The sequence below is a fragment of the Pelobates fuscus genome, chromosome 1 (assembly GCF_036172605.1).
Source record: "Pelobates fuscus isolate aPelFus1 chromosome 1, aPelFus1.pri, whole genome shotgun sequence".
Taxonomy (NCBI): Eukaryota; Metazoa; Chordata; class Amphibia; order Anura; family Pelobatidae; genus Pelobates; species Pelobates fuscus.
The window spans coordinates 85,173,064-85,193,938 of record NC_086317.1 but is presented as its reverse complement, the minus strand read 5'-3'; the positions used below and the strand labels follow the sequence as shown (position 1 = coordinate 85,193,938).

At 41.9% G+C, this 20,875-nt stretch overlaps 1 protein-coding gene across 1 annotated transcript in view; it reads left to right on the top strand.

Annotated features, from left to right (window-relative positions):
* UNC119 (unc-119 lipid binding chaperone) overlaps positions 1-20,875 on the top strand; it is an 89,102-nt gene extending 68,227 nt beyond the window's left edge. Inside the window, exons 2-5 of the mRNA XM_063449960.1 lie at positions 9,378-9,491; positions 16,405-16,507; positions 17,066-17,238; positions 18,135-20,875. Coding sequence (XP_063306030.1) covers positions 9,378-9,491; positions 16,405-16,507; positions 17,066-17,238; positions 18,135-18,247 — 503 coding nt within the window. The 3' untranslated portion in view covers positions 18,248-20,875. The remainder of the gene's footprint in view (positions 1-9,377; positions 9,492-16,404; positions 16,508-17,065; positions 17,239-18,134) is intronic.

Below are 20,875 nucleotides of genomic sequence, written 5' to 3'. Positions count from 1 at the left end.
ATACCAGACCGTTACCTAGACTTAAGGGCAGTGTTTGACAAGAAGAATGCCGATTCTTTGCCGCCACACAGGTCATTTGACTGTAAAATTAAGCTTCTACCCGGGACTATGCCTCCGAGGGGCCATGTATATCCTTTGTCTGTTCAGGAGAACTCGGTTCTAGAGGAGTATATTCAGGAGAATTTAGAAAAGGGATTCATCAGGAGGTCTTCTTCTCCGGCCGGGGCGGGGTTCTTTTTCATTAAAAAGAAAGATGGCACGCTGAGACCTTGTATCGATTACCGAGGCTTAAATAAAATAACTGTCAGAAATGCCTATCCCATCCCACTGATTACCGAGTTATTTGATCGTCTTAAGGGCTCCAAAATCTTCACCAAGTTAGATCTCAGAGGGGCTTACAATTTGGTGAGAATCCAGCAAGGTCACGAGTGGATGACGGCATTCAATACCCGGTATGGCCATTACGAGTACACTGTTATGCCATTTGGTCTATGCAATGCTCCTGCAGTATTTCAAGAGTTGATTAATGAGGTACTTAGGGAGTTTCAGCATTATTGTTTACCTGGACGACATACTAATACACTCTAAGGAGATTGAGACTCACCATAGACAGGTCAGAAAGGTGTTACACAAACTTCTGCAACATGGTCTATACTGCAAATTGGAGAAGTGCAGTTTTGATCAGTCTCAGGTAGACTTTCTTGGGTACGTGATTTCTGGGGAAGGTTTTAAAATGGATCCTGGTAAACTCCAATCTATTTTAGACTGGCCTTTGCCCAAAGGACTCAAGGCTATCCAAAGGTTTATTGTTTTTTCCAACTACTATAGACGCTTCATTAAGGGTTACTCCTCTATCATTGCGCCTATTACCAATATGACGAAACAAGGGGCTGATACTAAGTTCTGGTCTGAGGAAGCTCTTGGTGCTTTTAAGACTCTCAAGGAACTTTTTGCCTCAGCTCCCATTCTAGTTCATCCTGATACGACTCTGCCTTTCCTGCTAGAGGTCGATGCTTCTGAGACAGGAGTTGGGGCTGTTCTGTCTCAAAGGTTAGGGGTGGATAAACCGTTACACCCTTGTGGTTTCTTCTCTAAAAGATTTTCTGGGCCTGAGAGCAGATATGACATCGGGGAGAGGGAACTGTTAGCGGTCATTAAGGCTTTAAAGGAGTGGAGACATTTACTGGAAGGGACACTACACCCTGTTACTATCCTAACGGATCATAAGAACTTGTCTTATATTGGGGAGGCTAAGCGCTTGTCCGCCAGGCAGGCTCACTGGGCTTTGTTCCTCACTCACTTTAATTATGTAGTTACGTATAGACCTGGTTCTAAGAACTCTAAAGCCGATGCTTTGTCTCGTCAATATGAACCATCCACTATAACTGAACCACTTCTGTCCTCCATAGTTCCTAAGGGGAATATCATCGCGAACACAAATCTCAGGATTCACTCTCCATTGCTTTCTGAGATCATGAAGTTTCAGCATTTGGCACCCAAACAGACTCCTGGGGATCGACACTTCGTTCCTGCCGCTCTCCAACTGGAGGTGCTACGCTGTCTCCATAACAGCAAGGTGGCTGGGCATCCTGGTATCCGCAAGACTTATGCGCTGGTCTCTAAAGATTTTTGGTGGCCTGACTTACGCAAGGATATTAAAGAATTCATCGGGGCATGTGAAGTTTGTACCAAGACCAAGCTACCTCATTCGCTTCCATGCGGATTTCTGCACCCTTTAGAGGTTCCTGAAAAGCCTTGGTCCTGTCTGGCAATGGACTTCATAGTTGATTTGCCTATCTCTAAAAAGCAGACTGTCATCCTCACTGTGGTAGACAGATTTACTAAAATGGCTCACTTCATTCCCTTACCTAAACTCCCATCTTCGCCCGAATTAGCGGAGATATTCGCCAGGGAGATTTTCCGGTTGCATGGGATACCTTCCCAAATTGTCTCTGACAGAGGCTCCCAATTTGTTTCCCGTTTTTGGAGATCATTCTGCTCCCAACTAGGCATCAAATTGAATTTCTCCTCTGCCTATCATCCTCAGTCCAATGGAGCTGCTGAACGCACTAACCAAAAAGTTGAACAATATCTACGTTGTTTCGTTTCAGAACACCAGGACGATTGGGTCGGTTTGATTCCTTGGGCGGAGTTTGCACACAACAATCTCGTTTGCGATTCTACTCATTCAAGCCCCTTCTTCATGAATTATGGTTTTCATCCGTCTATTCTTCCTTCGGATTCTCCTTCCCAGGGGGTGCCGTCGGTTGATGTTCATGTTGCCAATTTGAGGAAGTTGTGGGATCAAACTCGACAAATCCTTGTGCACAACTCTATGTTGGTTAAGAAACACGCTGATAAACGTAGAAGGGCGGCTCCGGTCTTTGTTCCAGGTGATAGGGTATGGCTGAGCACGAGGAACATCCGTTTAAAAGTGCCATCCATGAAGTTCGCTCCTCGTTATATTGGACCCTACAGGGTGCTGACCCGTATCAATCCAGTTGCGTATCGTTTAGCTCTTCCTAATAACTTACGCATCCCGAACTCGTTTCACGTTTCATTGCTGAAACCACTCATATGTAACAGATTTTCCTCCACAATAGCTCCTCCTCGCTCCGTTCAGGTGGAGGGTCAGGAGGAGTATGAGGTTAACTCTATTATTGATTCTCGAATGTCCCGGGGGAGAGTACAATATCTGGTTGATTGGAAGGGATATGGTCCTGAGGAGAGGAGTTGGGTACCTCAGGAGGATGTTCATGCTCCCCGTCTCCGCAGGGCGTATCACTCTCGCTTCCCATCTCGTCCCGGTTCATTCCGCCCGGTGGGCGTATCTGAGAGGGGGGGTACTGTCAGGGTACCTGTGGTCTCTACCTCCGAAGTAGTCATCAGGACACTCCCCCGGAACGACCTGTCAGTCAATTGCTGCAGGACCAATCAAGACGCCTCGGAGGCGTGGTTACTGCTCTGAACAGGGTATTTAACAGAGCTTCTTTCATTAGCTCATTGCCCTGTCGTGGTTCTAGCTTGTTCTAGTCACTCAGTGCTTGTGTATTCTATTATTCCCTTTTGGTTTTGACCCGGCTTGTTTACCTTACTCTGCTTATCTCTGTTACCCTTGATTCGGCTTGTCTCTCGCTTACCTGTCTTCTGTTACCCTCGACCTCGGCTTGTCTTTGACCATTCTATACTGTGCTACTTACGTTAGTCCGGCCATTCTAAGGTCCGGTATACGTATCTGGCTACTGTTTGTACTCTGCGTGTTGGATCCCTGTCCCGATCCTGACATATAATAACAAATGTTACAATATATATTATAATAGAGATCACATTGTGTACACATGGTATATACAGGGCATACACTGCTAGCCAGGACTCAGCAGGTGAATTGCTACTTGCCAGGGATAAATTGTCAGTCTACAAAAGCCAATGGTAAACTAAATTTATCTGTAAAATCGATCTTGCTTTAAATGCAGTGTTTTGTTTAAAATGTTCCTAAATCAAAGAAAACGAAGAATGTACTCTAAAACTAAATGTGTCACGATCACAAGGCTCACTGGAAATCAACCAGTTGATAAATATTTTTTTCTGTAACTTTAATGACAATTATTTACTTGTGCTTCACTGGGTCATACCAACATTTTGATGTGAAAAGACAAAGATATCTATTTACTTTCCTCAAGTCAAATGCTGATATTGCCAACTATGGAATCCTGTTTTATCAAGGATTTCCCCCACTCCACAGAGTAGGAGAGGAGGACTGTTGTCTTGTTCTCAGTGAAAGGTTTGTGATGACATTATACTCAGTATTCAAGGTTATCAACCCAGGTGTGATACCTCTGTGTTTGTTGGCTGTTGTATGGACTGGGATTCACTACACCTCTATAATATTCATGGACTGTTTAACCCCTTAAGGACACATGACGTGTGTGACATGTCATGATTCCCTTTTATTCCAGAAGTTTGTGCCTTAAGGGGTTAAACATGTCGGGAGTTTGCTCATTTTCTTGGTCTGAGGAGAACCTTCCAACTCCACAAAGCTGAGCCCTTTAAATCAAGCAGACTAGCCTTTTTGAGGTGTTAAAGGACCTTTCTCTGTAGTTATCATATTTCATGGCAATATCAGTATTACCAGTTTGTTTTTGTGTTTCATTAAATAAATCCTAATAATGACTCGGGTTCTTATTTCTCTCTATAAACTACAAATAAAAGTTTAATGCTGTTGGTGAACTGAAATTGGTTTCAAAGTAAATCTGTTCATTACTTGGACCATTAGTTTTTCCAACTAAAAAATTAGATTTTCCCTATTTATTATTGATTTATAACACCACTTTTCAATTTTAGTTCAGAGTATTTTTGGTTGTCTGATTTTTAGTCTTATTTTCATTAAGTGTGAATGACTAGACACGCTAAAATGCCAAAAATATATTGAGTTTTTGTGGAATGTAGGCATGGCATTAATTTAGACTGGGTATGATATAGGAGTAGTTAAATTGTTGGCCAAGTTATTACAGAACGGTAAAGCTTCTGAATTGCTCTTCAGTGGTCTACACTGGGCTCTTTACTACCACCCAGGGGCGTACCTAGAGCATTTGGCACCCGGGGCGGGTCCTATTTTTGGCACCCCCCCTCAAATTTAAATATAAAAACAACCAATTTTTTTTTTTTTTATGTATTTAGCATGTATTTAGCACTTTTTATGTATTTAGCACGTATTTAGCACTACATACTATGTATGTATTTAGCACTAAGCAGTGTTTGTGTGTTTGAATGTATGCATGTTTTTGTATGGAGTATATGTGAGTGAATGTAGCGGTGTGTTTGTATGTAGTGTTGGCGTTTGAATGCAAGCATGCATTTGTGTGTTGTGTGGTATTTGAATGCAGTGGTATGGTTATATATAATGGTGGGGTGTGTATGTAGTGTTGACGTTGAAATGCATGAGTGTATTTGTGTGTAGTGTTGGCGAGATTTTTAGATGTCTGCACATATACACATACACGGACATACACACATGCAGATACATATACACACAAACACAGTCACACACAGATACACATTGACACACATGCAGACATCGTGGCGACTCTAGGAACAATATATATGGGGGGGGGGGGCACATAAGATACCACAGTCAAAACAGGAGGGGGAGCAGTAAAACTTCTCACTAGGGGATGGGGTAATATGCTGCCATTGGCTGTCTGATGCCAGCATGCTGTGTTCTGCATGCTGGCATCTGACTACACATTTGCATATTATTCACATTAGCCACCCAGATTTCTTGTTGTGGGCTGGCTGACACCTCTTAATTTCAATCTTTGCTTAGCAGATAACTCCTATTTGCTATCCTTTGTGGGATTGCCATATTTAAGGACACCAAATAAGGTGCTATCTGCTAAACAGCACCCTCATTTAGTATCTTTAAATATGGAAATCTCACATACGGACACTAATTCAGGGAATGATCTACTAAACAGCTAAAGGATAAAAAAAAATGCCCTTTTCTTATTTTCAGTTGTTTAGCAGATAAATCCCTTATTTGTTATCCTTATGTGGGATTGCAATATTTAAGGACAGGAAATAAGGGAGCTATCTACTAAACACATACGCAGAGATACACACAATCACACATAATCACAGATTTACACAAACACAATCACTGACCCACAATCACATACACACACACAAATATTACATACATACACACATTTAATCATTAAGAGGTCCACCCTGCCTCCCTACCTTGCTCTAGAAGGGCTGGAGTGGATCCTCAGTCCCTGGTGGTCAGTGGTTGCTGCTGGGATCTCTGTGCTCTTTCTGCACAGTTCCATCGCACGCCCTGTAATGATGCCGAGGCAGCGATGGCATCATATCCTGGCTGCCGGCTCACTGCAGGGCGAAGACCGTCAGACACAGTCACTCACACACAGTTACAGGCAGACAGTCAAACACGCAGGCAATCACACAGGCAGACAGTCACACATACACACACAGATTCACAGACAGTCACACCCACAATCACAGGCAGACAGTCACACATACACACAACACAGTCACAGGCAGTCACTCACACACATACACACACAGTCACAGACAGTCACTCACACACACACGCACACACACACACAGTCACAGACAGTCACTCACACACACGCACACAATCACAGGCAGACAGTCAGTCACACAGACAATCACAGTCAGACAGTCACACACACAGTGGCACACACACACACACACAGTCACAGACAGTCACACACACAATCAGAGGCAGACAATCACACAGGCAGACAGTCACACATACACACAACATAATCACAGACAGTCACACACACACAATCAAAGACGGTCACAATTAGGGATTGATTTTTTAGAGCCGATACCGATACCGATAAGCTGTGAACTTTCATGCCGATAGCCGATAACTTGCCGATATTCTGTACATTTACCATTTTGAAAAAATAAACTCTTTCTAACGGTAAATGCACAAAATATACATGCCACATGTAGTGGATGAAGTGTATTTAGACAGGGGAGCTGTGTGTGTAGTGGATGCAGTGTGTATTTGTGTAGTGTGTATATATAGTGTATGCAGAGTGTATAGTGAATGCAGTGAGTGTTTGTGTAGTGTGTGTGTATATATGTATATATATATATATATATATAGTGAATGCAGAGTGTGTATAGTGAATGCAGAGTGTGTGTTTGTGTAGTGTGTATGTATGTAATGCAGTGTGTGTGTGTTTGTGTAGTGTGTATGTATGTCATGCAGTGAGTGTGTGTGTGTGTGTGTGTGTGTTTGTGTAGTGATGTAATTTGTGTAAAATGGAGGGGGGGATTTTTTATGTTTATTATAATTTTTTTAAATATTTAAATTGCATTGTTTTTGTTTCTTTTAGTTCCCCCCCACCTGCTTCTTACCAGGGAGGGGGGATATAGTATTCCCTGGTGGTCTGGTGGCTTGTTAAGTACTGTGGGGCGGCTGGCAGCAAGCGCTGACTTACCCTCCCAGCAGCTCCTCCAGCTCCCCAGTGTAAATCTCGCGTCCCTTAGTGCCGCGCGGAGCGTTGCCATGGTAACCCGTGGCAACGCTCTGCAGCCGCGGGTCTCGCGAGATTTAGACATGGAGCTGCAGGAGCTGCTGGGAGGGTAAGTCAGCGCTTGCTGCCGGCCCCCCCAGGATCGCCGGGCTTGTAATGAGCCTGGCGGTCCTAGGAGGTATTATCGGCAATATCGGTAGCTTTATTGGCCGATACCGATATTGCCGAAAATAACGAATATCGCCCGATTATATCGGTAAAACCGATAATCGGTCGATCCCTAGTCACAATCATAGTTACACACTCACACACAGTCAAAGACAGTCACAATCACACTTACACACTCACACACAGTAAAAGACAGTCACAATCACAATGACACACTCACACACAGTCAAAGACAGTCACAATCACAGTTACACACTCACACACAGTCAAAGACAGTCACAATCACAGTTACACACAGCACACACAGTCAAAGACAGTCACAATCACAGTTACACACAGCACACACAGTCAAAGACAGTCACAATCACAGTTACACACAGCACACACAGTCAAAGACAGTCACAATCACAGTTACACACTCACACACAGTCAAAGACAGTCACAATCACAGTTACACACAGCACACACAGTCAAAGACAGTCACAATCACAGTTACACACAGCACACACAGTCAAAGACAGTCACAATCACAGTTACACACTCACACACAGTCAGACAGTCACAATCACAGTTACACACAGCACACACAGTCAGACAGTCACAATCACAGTTACACACAGCACACACAGTCAAAGACAGTCACAATCACAGTTACACACAGCACACACTCTCTCACTTACAGTAAGATTGGGCTGGAGGAGGAGTGGATTCAGTCCCTCCTGTGCTGTAGTTGGGGAAGCAGGGACTCCTTCCTGCTTCCCCTCTCTCTGTGTGCAGCAGTATGAGGCTGCATTTAGCTCCGCCCCCGCATCCGGCTTGGCTCCGCCCCCACGGCCGTTTTAGCTCCGCCCCCAAATCTCCGTGCAGGTTTCCTGCTTCCAGCCCCTGCGTGTGAGCTGTGTCGGCTGCCCGGCGCCCCTGCTGCTATGGCACCCGGTGCAGCCACACAGCTCACAGAATAGCAAGCCTGGTCAGCCCTGGTGGCACCCCCCTGCCTGATGGCACCCGGGGCGGACCGCCCCCCCCTTAGTACGCCACTGCTACCACCTTACTGGAAGGTTTTAATGGCACAGACATGTATGGATACAGATTGACTGCCGGCTAACTGTTTGGGGTTGAGTCTTGGAGGAAAGCCTCAGAATTAGTGTACCTTTATGAGCTTCAGCTATCATTATTCCTGAAAACCTCTGCAAATGTGCCCTGATGGATAGTAATCAAATTATCATACCATATTTTCTTCTGGCATGGATAATAAGTGTTTGAATGATGGGTCTCACAAAGACAATATTTATACCAAGACAAGTGCTAGGCCTAGATTGATTTTCTCAACCCTCTGGGTGGTATCTTGTGTAGTCCTCATTTTCTGATTGTCTAACATAGGCCTGGAAGTCTGAGGGTTCTGCATAGTATCTTAGCTATTCCTAGAACTGCACTCTTCTGGACAGAAAGCCACTCTCCCAACTTGGGGGTTACGGCCCTGAGTGCTCAATTTATAACTGTGACTTCTACTGCCTTTCCTTTCCACATCCTTTCTAGCTCCTTTTTCAGTTCCTTACTATTGATGTTATGGTCATTGCGTATTGCCACATTCTCCACCCCCATACTCTACCATAACTTGTATACCTCAACAATGTCTGACTGGTTGACCAGTACTTGCTTGTCTGTCTGTCTGTCTGGAATTGTAAATCCCACCGGATCTTAGCTCTGTCCTTCTCAACACCCTTTGTGGTATCTCCCATCTTGAATAGGCAGGTCCAGCCCATATTATGTGCAGATATTTCCAGCAACTTGGTTGTGCCTCTCAGTGTGTGCTGGCCCTTCTAACAGGTAGCACCTGGCAACTATGTGTTGTATTGTCTCTGGAATATATGTGTATTCTTTAAATACCTGTTATCTATTGTTCACTGAAGATGTTCAGGTGTTGTATTCATGTTTTTAACCTTGTGGGTAAAGATTTGGACTAAGCACTATTAACTGTTCACGCTATCAATATTTATTGTGCAGATGAAAGTCGCCTGTATGCCTGCACAGTGTGCTCAAGTGCTTATGGTGCTTGGAATGTTTTTTGAATGAAATTAACTTTGTAAACTGCATTTATATGTAGTTATGTTTTAACATGTAAATGAATAATTGTAAATATTTTTTTTACTCTTTCTTTAATTTTGTATTTTGCAGACTACCTATGCACACCTGAAGAAAATATCTACAAGATAGATTTTACCAGGTTTAAAATCCGCGACATGGAATCCGGAACTGTGCTGTTTGAAATCACAAAACCTCCCGCATCTGGTGAGTAGAATTATCGACAACTGACTGAATCATAACGTAACTTTGAAGAAAGTCCTATAAATAGGACGATAACAAGAAAACTTACAGAAACAATAGGTTGAAGAGGACCCTGCTCAAGCGAGCTTACAGTCTATAGGAGGTGGGGTATAAGACACGTTAGGACAGGAAATATCAATCAAATAGGGTGGGAGTGAAGCAGAGCTGGAGGAGAGAGTAAAGCATTGCCCTATAGGAGAGAGCAAGAGACAGGTATGTAAGGTAGAGGTTACTCTGGGAGGCCTTAAGCTTTCCTGAAGAGATGGGTTTTAAGGCCCTTCAGAAATGATTGAAGACTAGGAGAGAGTCTGATGACGGTAGGCAGGCTATTCCATAGGAGAGGAGCCGCCCGCGAGAGGTCCTGCAAGCACGAGTTGGCCGTACGGGTGCGAGCAGCGGTCAGGAGGTGGTCATGGGCAGAGCGGAGGGAACGAGGAGGGGCATACCTATGGATCAGTGAAGAGATATAAGAGGGGCTGGAATTGTTCATTGCTTTAAATGTATGGGTTAGCACTTTGAATTGACTCCTATAGGATACAGGGAGAAAATGTAAGGACTGGCAGAGGGGTGAGGTGTGAGAGGGCCGACTAGAGAGGAAAATCAGTCTAGCTGCAGCATTCATTACAGACAGTAGCGGGGCAATGCCGCTTTTGGGGAGACCAATCTGGAGAGGGTTACAGTAATCCATGTGGGAAATTACTAGAGCATGGACAAGCTCCTTGGTAGCATCTTGCGTAAGAAAGGGGCGGATGCGGGCTCTGTTTTTACGTTGGAATCTACAGGATTTGGCAACTAACTGGATGTGAGGCTCAAAGGTGAGGCCAGAGTCAAGTATGACGTCAAGACAGCATGCTTGCAAGGATGGATTTATGTGCATATCACTGACTTGAAGGGAGAGCGAGAGAGGAGGATCAGTATTAGGGGGAGGAAAGACAAGGAGTTCAGTTTTAGAGAGATTAAGGTTCAGAAAGCGTGAGGACATCCAGTCAGAGATGGAAAAAAGGCAAGCAATGACACGTTGCAGGACGGCAGGGGAGAGGTCCAGGAAGGAGAGGTATATCTGAGTGTCATCAGCGTACAGGTGGTAGTGGAATCCAAAAGAGGCAATAAGTTTGCCAAGAGAGGCAGTATAAAGAGAAAATAGAAGGGGACCAAGGACAGAGCCTTGGGGAACTCCAACCGAGACAGGACGAGGGGAGGTATCCTTGGAAAAGGATACACTGAATGAGCGTTGGGAGAGATAGGAGGAAAACCAAGAGAGGACAGAGTCACAGAGACCGAGCGATTGAAGAGTTTGAAGGAGGAGAGCATGATCAACAGTGTCAAAGGCAGTAGAGAGGTCAAGGAGAATTAATATGGAGTAGTGACCTTTGGATTTAGCTGCGATATAGTCATTAGTAACTTTGATAAGAGCAGTCTCAGTAGAGTGGAGAGGGCGGAAGCCAGACTGAAGAGGGTCAAGGAGAGAGTTGGAATTGAGGTAGTGAGACACACGGGTAAAGACAAGTCTTTCCAAAAGCTTTGATGAGAGAGGGAGCAGGGATATGGGACGATAGTTAGAGGGGGAGGATGGGTCAAGAGATATTTTTTTTTTAAGATGGGTACTACAGTGGCATGTTTAAGGTCAGCAGGAACAGTGCCAGAAGAGAGAGCAGTTAAAGATATGTGTTAAGGTAGGCACAAGACAAGAGGAGAGAGATCTGTTGCGGTGAGATGGGACAGGATCGAGCGGGCAAGTGGTGGGGTGAGAGGAAGCGCAGCCACCTCTTGTTCAGTAGCCGGGGAGAAAGTCTGTAGGGTAGGGAAGGCATGATTTACGTGTGCTTGAGAAAGAGAACAGCAAGGAGGGGAGAATTGTTTCCTTAGCTGTTCAATCTTGTCCGTAAAGTAGCATGCAAAGCTATCGGCTGTAATGTCAGTTTGGGTGGTGTGGCCACAGCAGGGCGGAGAAGAGAGTTAAAGGTATCAAAGAGACGTCTCGGATTGCGGGAGCATGAACTAATGAGAGAGGAAAAGTATGACTGTTTGGCGAGGGCAAGGGCTGCGCTGTATGAATGCAATATGAATCTATAATGGAGGAAGTCTGTGTTCGTGATCATTGTAAATACCTTTTTGGGTTATTTCTGGCCAGAGCGGGAATAACATGATATTTACCCTCCTTTGCTCCTCAGCCACCAAACCGTTTTGAAAGGTTTGGTGCCTTCCTGCATAGGGATGTTACAAGGGGGGGATATCACCTGAATATCACCATGTTACAAGGGGGAATTTCCTCTTCTAACCAATCCACATACAAGCTTGACAAAGACCACAGTCGTGTTTACGTTGCTTTTGATTTCACTGAAGACACATTAATAAAAGGACATTTGTTTTTTATTGTTTGCAAATACATTACGTTTTGTAGATTCTATATTGATGAATGATTTTATATTTTTTTTTTTCATTGGTATCTTCTTTAAAACGGTTTGTACCATAACCCCAAACTACTTCTATGTTAATGTAATTGTCATATTGTGTATCATATTCCCTTAAACTGTCAACTCAGAACAGATGTGTACCAATTGGTGACATGCACATGCGGTAGACTGAAAATATGTCCTTTAAACTACTATTAAATAACGTTACCGATGGAAGCTTTCATTGTATGTTCCTGTAGCGCCACCTACTGGGGCACAATAGAAGTGCACAGAAAATACAATCTCATACATTTTATTTTTTTAAATAATAGCACTGGCTGGGAACTGATGAAAGGCATTTATGTGAAAATGTTATATTTTACGGGGCTTTTTTTTTTTAATTCTTTATTTTTCTGTGCATTTAGGTTGCACATACATGCTTGTGGTACCCCAAGGGCAGTCCACTCGCTTATACCAGTAACATTTGTGACAATGGGGTATTTAGAGGCTTTTGCACGTTTTTATATTTAAAGTGAAAACAAGTTAAAACATAGGTAGTATTGAATCTTAAGTAAGACAAGTACATTAAGCATAACAATGCTGCAACTGCTAAAATATATGTTTATCGTTTTGATCAGGCTTGTCTATGCAGTGAATAATGTGTTATCAGGGTAGATATGCACATATGAGTATAATGTTGGGTTGCAAGCTATTGCCGAGCTGTGAACAAGTGTAGTGGGTGTTAAAGGCGCTATGCCTCTCGTTAGTGTCGGCTGTCGCCTAGTGTATAGATGTGGCCTCAGGCATTAGGCTGCGAGGTATAAGGTGTAAGGTGGTAGCACGTCTAAATAAACAAATTATACTGGAGTGTCCGCCAATGCCCCTTACGGTAATACCAGTTCCAGTCCTGGATCAGCCGACCCCACACATGGGCCACTTGGGATAGACAGTCTCTGCGACTGGGGAGGGCAAGGGTCCCTCTCTGGCTTGATCGTTTTCGGCATTAAGCTGTGCCGTGGCTTGGTAGGTTGCTGTAGACCATGATTGCAGAGTATAGGCTTGCTGGTCTAAGGTGCTGTATTCAGGTGTTTTGCTGGGGCTTTGTGGCTGCCTGGCTGTCCCGTTCTCATTTGTATGTGCGTTGTTGCATGCACCCAGTTTGCTCCGGACCTTCACCCGCCGCCGTTGTTGACGGTACTTTTTGGGCCGCTTGTCCACCCCGAAGGCCCGCAGTGGAACTCCGTAGTGGCATCGGCGGGTCTCCGGACGGATCCATGAGGACACCATCTGAGCCGCTCGAAGGTAAAACACTCCCCTGTCACATAGTATCGCGTAGAGACTTGAGCAAAGTCGGTCCAGGGCTTCCAGGTGTTGCGAGTGTGGGTAGCTGTCTGCGTGCTCCTTCTTTGGCCCGCGCTGGGTGGACATTTTAGGCATGCTCTGACACACTCGTGTCTCAGTAGGCTGTTTAGCTGCGTTTCTCTGCCTCAAACTTTGTCCGCTTATCTGGCAGGGACCGGGATGACCCCCACCGGTCCAGGGGGGGGGGGGGAGGGGTAGGAGATCTTGGTTGATTTTGGGGGTTCCGGCGTCGAGGAGAGCGTCCGCCTCTCCCCGGCACTTACTCCCACAGGCCGCAAGTCGTGTGTCGGGCCTTAGGCACCGACAGGCTCCAGAAAGGGTTCCTCCGATTCTGTGGTGCACCCCCGTCTCGGGTGGCGCACCCTGATGAGTTTTGGAGCCGTGTGGCCGCCTGTAATGGCTTTATTTCTGTCCGCCCGGCGGGAGCTCTTTCCCCACACGTCTGTGCTGCTTGGCAGTCAGACTCCGCCCCATTTTACGGGGCTTTTACACAAAAAAATACATTGATCCCATGCAGTAATGTAGGAGGCTAATTTACCTCATCCCAATGCACCGGGAGGTGAGATTGATGCTGTAAGTGCTTCTTTTCATTTCACTGCATTGAATTCTCAAAATGTTAGATAGAAATATTTTTCTGCTGAATTACTGTGTTGAAAGTCTGTTTTTGATATGGCAAATGGTATTTTAGAAAATATATAGTCTGTGAAACATACCGTATATACTCGAGTATAAGACGAGTTTTTCAGCACATTTTTTGTGCTGAAAAACCCCCACTCGTCTTATACTAGAGTCAATTGTCTGTATTATGGCAATTTACATTGCCATAATACAGATAAGGACCGGGGGCTGGCAGGAAGCTGTAACTTACCTTTCCTGCAGCTCCTGTCAGCTCCCTTCTCTCTCCTCCGGTCCGTGCAGCTCCCAGGTCAGCTCCCTCTGCAAGTCTCGCGAGAGCCGCGGGGTCAGAGCGTTGCTCCGCGCGGCCACGAGACTTGCAGAGGGAGCTGCACGGACCGGAGGAGAGAGAAGGGAGCTGACAGGAGCTGCTGTGAAGGTAAGTAAGAGCTCTCTGCCAGCCCCCCTCCTACAGCCCATCCACTGGACCACCAGGGAGTGAGAGCCCCCCTCTCTGGCCAGCTAACAAGCAGGGAGGGGGGACGAAATTTTTTTTTATTAATAATAAAATAATAATAATAATAAAAAAAATTAATAATATTAAAATAATAATAATTAAATAATAATAAAAAAATGCCCACCCCCACCAATGCTCTCCATCACACACACACACACTGCACTAATATACACACACTGCACTCATACACACACACTGCACTCATACACACACTGCACTCATACACACACTGCATTCATACACACTGCACTCATGCACACACACTGCACTCATATACACACACTGCACTCATGCACACACTGCATACACACTGCACTCATACACACACTGCATACACACACACACTGCATACACACACACTGCACTGCATTCATTATATACACACTGCATTCATACACACACACTGCATTTATACACACACACTGCACTCATATACACACTGCATTCATACACACACTGCATTTACACACACACTCCACCCATACACACACTGCATTCATATACACACTGCACTCATACACACACTGCACTCATACACACACTGCACTCATACACATACACTGCACTGCATTCATTATATACACACTGCATTTATGCACACACACTGCACTCATACACACACTGCATTCATATACACACTGCACTCATACACACACACTGTATTCATTATATACACACACTGTAAATAAATATTCAATTAATATAATTTTTTTAGGATCTAATTTTATTTAGAAATTTACCAATAGCTGCTGCATTTCCCACCCTAGTCTTATACTCGAGTCAATAAGTTTTCCCAGTTTTTTTGGGTAAAATTAGGGGCCTCGGCTTATATTCGGGTCGGCTTATACTCGAGTATATACGGTATTTACTAAATAACTTAAAAGTATTCAAGGGATAGAATCCATTTATCTTGTTCTGTAGTGGGAACAGTTTGATTCTAGAAGCATTATCATGTCTGGAGAGAGGGAAGTAAATGTATGATCCAGGCTTTTGGCTCACATTCCACATCACAGATATCACATCTTTATGTATTTAAATATGTATATTTATTCAAATATCTAAAACAAATGTGTGGTATTTGTTTTTGCATAATTTTTTGCAAAAACATATCTAGTACGCAAAGTATCATCCCAAAAAGGCAACAGTCAATGAATAGTAACAACGTAAGTTGGTATTTGCAAACAGTGTGACAACGTTTTTGAACAAGGTAAATATCCATTTTACTTTAAAACTGGATGAGTTTTGTTCGTGTGAGGAAGGAAGAACATAATCTCCTAACAAGGTAAGGAACCTCTGTCAACTGACTTAGCCATAGATGCACACATTTTTAATCTATATCTTGTGCTCAATGGTATCGATTCTAGAATCCACGCTCTTATGGAAACACTGCAGAAGCAAAACTTGAGAACATTGGTCCTCCAAATACTTCTGTGCACCTAGTTGACCTGGGGCACTAGTGAGTTCCTCTTTAATAAGAGAAATGTCTAAGACTATAATTTTGCAAATTACTTCCAAAAGTGTTTGTAAGTCACCTTTTATGGTTGGGAGCCCCTGGATGTAATTTGGATTTGAATCTGGTCAGTATGCAAGGACTCCAGTGATTCTAGGAGATGTTTAATCGAGGAGCTGGAGATATCAAATCGTTGATATTTAAGTTACCAAAGAGTTCCCCACTCATAATCTCTTCCCTCATATGCCTATCATTTGCATAATTCCAATGGACAGTTCTTCTATATTATCCATTTGGGTTACTTATTACAGAGGAAGCAGAGTGCTATCTCTCCCTACTACTGTTGGTTCCCTTTTAAAGCTTAGTTGGTAACATGTATCCTTGTAAGAAATGGACTAGTTAGGTAGTGGTATAGATGTTCCACTTGGCTGCTGTATCTTTTGTGCATCCCCTTAGTTGCCATGAATTATGCTGCTTTCTGCTGCAGTTGGGCTTAGCGTTTACGAGAGTAAAAAAATAAATTGGTTTCTTCTGTTCTAGAACGTGAGCAGGGAGATAAAAAGGACGTGGACCCGAACGCTGGCCGATTTGTTAGATACCAATTTACACCAGCTTTTCTTCGACTACGCCAAGTTGGAGCCACGTAAGTTAATTTAACCACTGTGTAAACCTGAGGCAAATGTTTAAAAGGCCGGGGAGAGAGCCAGTGAGGCATGGCTCCTAAAATGTTACTACTAGAAGCCTATGTTTTTTTTTTTTTAAAGAATTGAAGAATTGGCACAAGTTTTAGCCTCCTAAATCTTAGTAGTTTATCAGGTCTGATAAAACATCTCTGATTAGGGATAAGTATCTGATTTATGCCTCTGGTGTTCTGATGTTAAGGAATACAACAAAATAATGCTGTACTGGCCTTTGAACATATTCTAATCTACATTGCATAATTTGCAGTACATTTGCACCAGTACTCCAGTGCTCTTGTAGTGACCTGTTTTGATAACGTTCCTATCTACATGCATAAAGCCCCTTTGCCGTCCACATTCTTGAATCCATGCTACCGTGCCCCTATATATCCCATTTCCAGATTACCAAAAGTATTACTACATTTTAGTTTCATATTTTGGGTTTTTATTGTTCTTAACAACGAAATGTAGGTTTTATTTTTGTTTTTGACGCTGTAATAGATGTTTTCGTTTTTTTCCAGGGTTGAATTTACAGTTGGTGATAAGCCTATTAATAACTTCCGAATGATCGAGAGGCATTATTTTCGTGATCAGCTCTTGAAAAGCTTTGATTTCGAGTTTGGGTTCTGTATCCCGAGCAGTAAAAACACATGTGAACATATCTATGAATTCCCACAGCTCTCCGAGGATCTTAGTGAGTACCTCGACATTGGCAAAATGAAAAGCAACTTTGCCAACAGCCCTTGGCCTCCTTGGCTGAGATCAAGATTTTCTTCCCTATGGGCAGGCATTGGGAAGATAGTGCACATGTCCGAGGAGCAACATTTGATTGAGAACTGAGTCTGATTCGGTTCTCACAGGGAAAGCGCCTTTAATGGCTGTCTGGAAGACAGTCACTAGAGGCGTAATTAACGTTGCAATGGCAACATTGATCTTTCTACATTGCTGGGTTGAAACTAAAGGGCCATTGCAGCCAGACAACTTAATAGAGATTTAATGGTGGGAGTGTTTTTAGTGCTCCTTTAATGAGGTCAAAATCCATCAAACACATTAAAGTTGCATTTTGTGCAGTGTCCCTTTAAGTCCCTTTAAGTTACTGTTCACTACAAAAATGTACATTGCCGTACTCTATGGTCCTTTTCATATTATTAGCTTACACTCTGAAGTCAAAAGAGAAAAGGAATAGCTAAGAGCCCTTTGTTGTGATAGTGGGACATTTTTTTTCACATTTTTTAAAAATCACTTTTTTTCAGAAAATCCAATATATGATTCATAAAGTTATAATTTTAAATAAAATAATCATATTTCCCCCGGGAAATATCAATCATCCTTGACGTGTGTGAATTACGCTCTTTTTAAAAAATATATATTTTAGTGGCTTTAAAAAAAAACACCTTGAATTGTGCATAACTGACACATAAAATTACACTCTTTACACTACAAAATTTATGCCAAGGTGTAACATTTCTTCACCAAAGAGTTCATATTTTAGTATGCTTTGTCAGGACAAGGTTTTTTGTATTTATATATTTTAACACCTGCTTCAGCGAAGTTTTTATTTATTTACTAATTTTATTTTTAATTTTGCAGTTCGTGAAATGATCATACACCCCTATGAGACACAATCGGACAGTTTCTACTTTGTGGACAACAAGCTTGTGATGCACAATAAGGCAGATTATTCATATAGCGGAGGCCCCTGAGCCTACCATCGAAAGATAAAAACACATGAAGCAACAACATTTCCTTTCCCCATAGAGATTATGCATCTTAGTAGGCGTTTTGTGATTGAGCCTAAATCTGTTATCCCAGCCTTTATTTAGCCCGTGCAAGAACAACATACGCAATGGAGTGGATACCTTCAGAAGAAGAATTGTTACAAAACGAATGTAACATTTGACTGTTTTACGAACTTTCTCTGCAGTTTTAATAAACAGCTGACTTCATGCTTGCATAATGGGCCAAGGACTAATTGAAGTCCTTTTTTTTTCTTTTCTTCTTTTTCAACCAACTTGTCATATGACTGGGGCACACCCATGTTTGCAGCTCTTACGTTTTACTTTTCTTCTATTGTGTAAAACGTTTTGCACATACAGAGTCCATTTTATGGAATTTAAGCTTGGACCAAATATGAAAATCCAAGCCAAAGATCTAATAGGTTCTTCCTCTTTGGGCTTCCCCTCTTTAATATCCAATAATGTACACACCACTCAATTGTTGACTAATTTTCCACCGGTAATTATACCAAACATATTTTTTGGTCAACCAAGTTTTGTGTCGCCCTAGGTATCTCTGTTAAAAGCCTGTAGGTAAAACAACTGTGCACGGGATCGATAGATTATTTTTGGGCTGCACTAATTGAATGGAAAAGTAAGTAAATCCTGTTTATTAATGTGCAACACAAAGTGGGCAATAAAAGGTAGAAGTAACTGGAAAACTTTATTTGTCTGAAATAGAATTTTAGATTAAATTAGATTTAGAACAAATTAGATTTAACAAGTTGTATTTTTTTTTTTTTTTTTTTATTATAAATATTTTGATGTGTATATACTACGGTTTATTATAGTTTAAGAGATTCCTTTCACAGCCAGGATCTGTAAAATAAATGTATATATATATATATATATATATATATATATATACAATACATAAATTGATCAATATACAACAAAGCAAGCAATAGATTGTCCAAAGCTGTAAAAACACAAGTCTTAGATGAAAAGGCGATATAGTCCTATTTTATGCTCTAACTAGCTTACTCTGCCGTTATGTCAAAAAATCCCACTTTTGACTGGTTCTCAACGAATTTATTTACTGCAGACTAGTATACAATGCAAATTACAGAGTGAATTCGGCAGATTATTAAGGAGATTAAATTACAGCAAAATCTCATAAATGCATTTTATAGTCTTATTTGATTATTATAAATGAGGCGACTGTAGTATTTAAAATATGCTAAACCCATATGTTTGGTCAAGAACTACGTGTATCTCACATCACATCCCATCTCACAGAAAAAAAAAACATTATAGATGGGCAGTGTTACTTTTGTAACTAATCCTTATATAAAACACATCAAGAGATCATAGTATAACTCAAAATATAAATAATTGTATTTTATGGTCGTCATTTGCATTATATAAAAAAAATTATATATAGACCAGGTATATCTGCTTCCTTTTTAAGGGAATCCGAAGAATGTGCATGAATATTTTTATATTTTTCTAAAATACAGAATATAACTTTTCAATGTTCTCCGGACACTTTGTTTCCATAGATGCGGTTTGAGTAAAGGTTTGAATGTTTAAATTGCTATGAATTCTGCTCATCCATCAATGGTGCAAAAGTGTGTTTAACAAGAAGCAGTTTTCATTGTTTACCTTACTGCTCCGTATACAAAACTCTCACAGCTTATTTTAAAAAAGAATTCAAAGTAAAAGTCAAATTTTAAGCAAAAATAGCTAATCTTGAACACCAAGCTGACTTGGTGAATCTGTTATTTTAGCCTGAATTTTGCATTTCAGTTTGCAATTCAAAGCTTCTTGCTATCTAAGGAATAACCCTCACTGTAGTGTCCATTTGATATAAATAAGTACATTTTACAAAGAGAAAATATCAGACATGTGCAATATACGTTCTTTAGATACACCTACAATAACATGCTGGGGCTACTGAATAATTAACATGGTATATACAATTATTGTGGACAAAATTACTCAAACATATTGAGTTTCTATGGATAAGGATGGATATTTAATCATGGGTAACCTTTTTAGCTAGTTGAGGTTCTGAATCATGTGGGGATTACAGGCTAGTGATCCCCAATCTATTAAATTACTAACTTCTCTGATATAATGCACATCTGAATACTTGGAGTATTTAAATAAGGTAATTTAACTATGTATATAACATCATGTATTTTTTTTTTCTTGAAAGAGTAACTTATTGACGTCAGACAATATTTAACACATATACTTGATGTACACACCTTGTGTATTGAGATTTTGCCACTGCAGGTTGTAGATATTTACATCCATAAATATATATGGTTATCTATAATTGATGTGTATATGTCTAATTTTGGTATAAGTGGACCCTTGAATGCAAACTTCAGTAGATGTTTGTATTAATGTGTTCCACCATTGGTAGTGGAATGTCTACGACCTTGTTCGTATTGGATAAATTATTGTAAAACAGTTTGTATAATAAGGCTGTGCTCTAATATTGTTAATTTACATCATACTGAATCTGACGCTCTCAATCAATCACTGCCTGGTCTCTACCAGTGATTGGTTGAGAACATTGAAGCTCTTGATCTATCACTGCCTGCT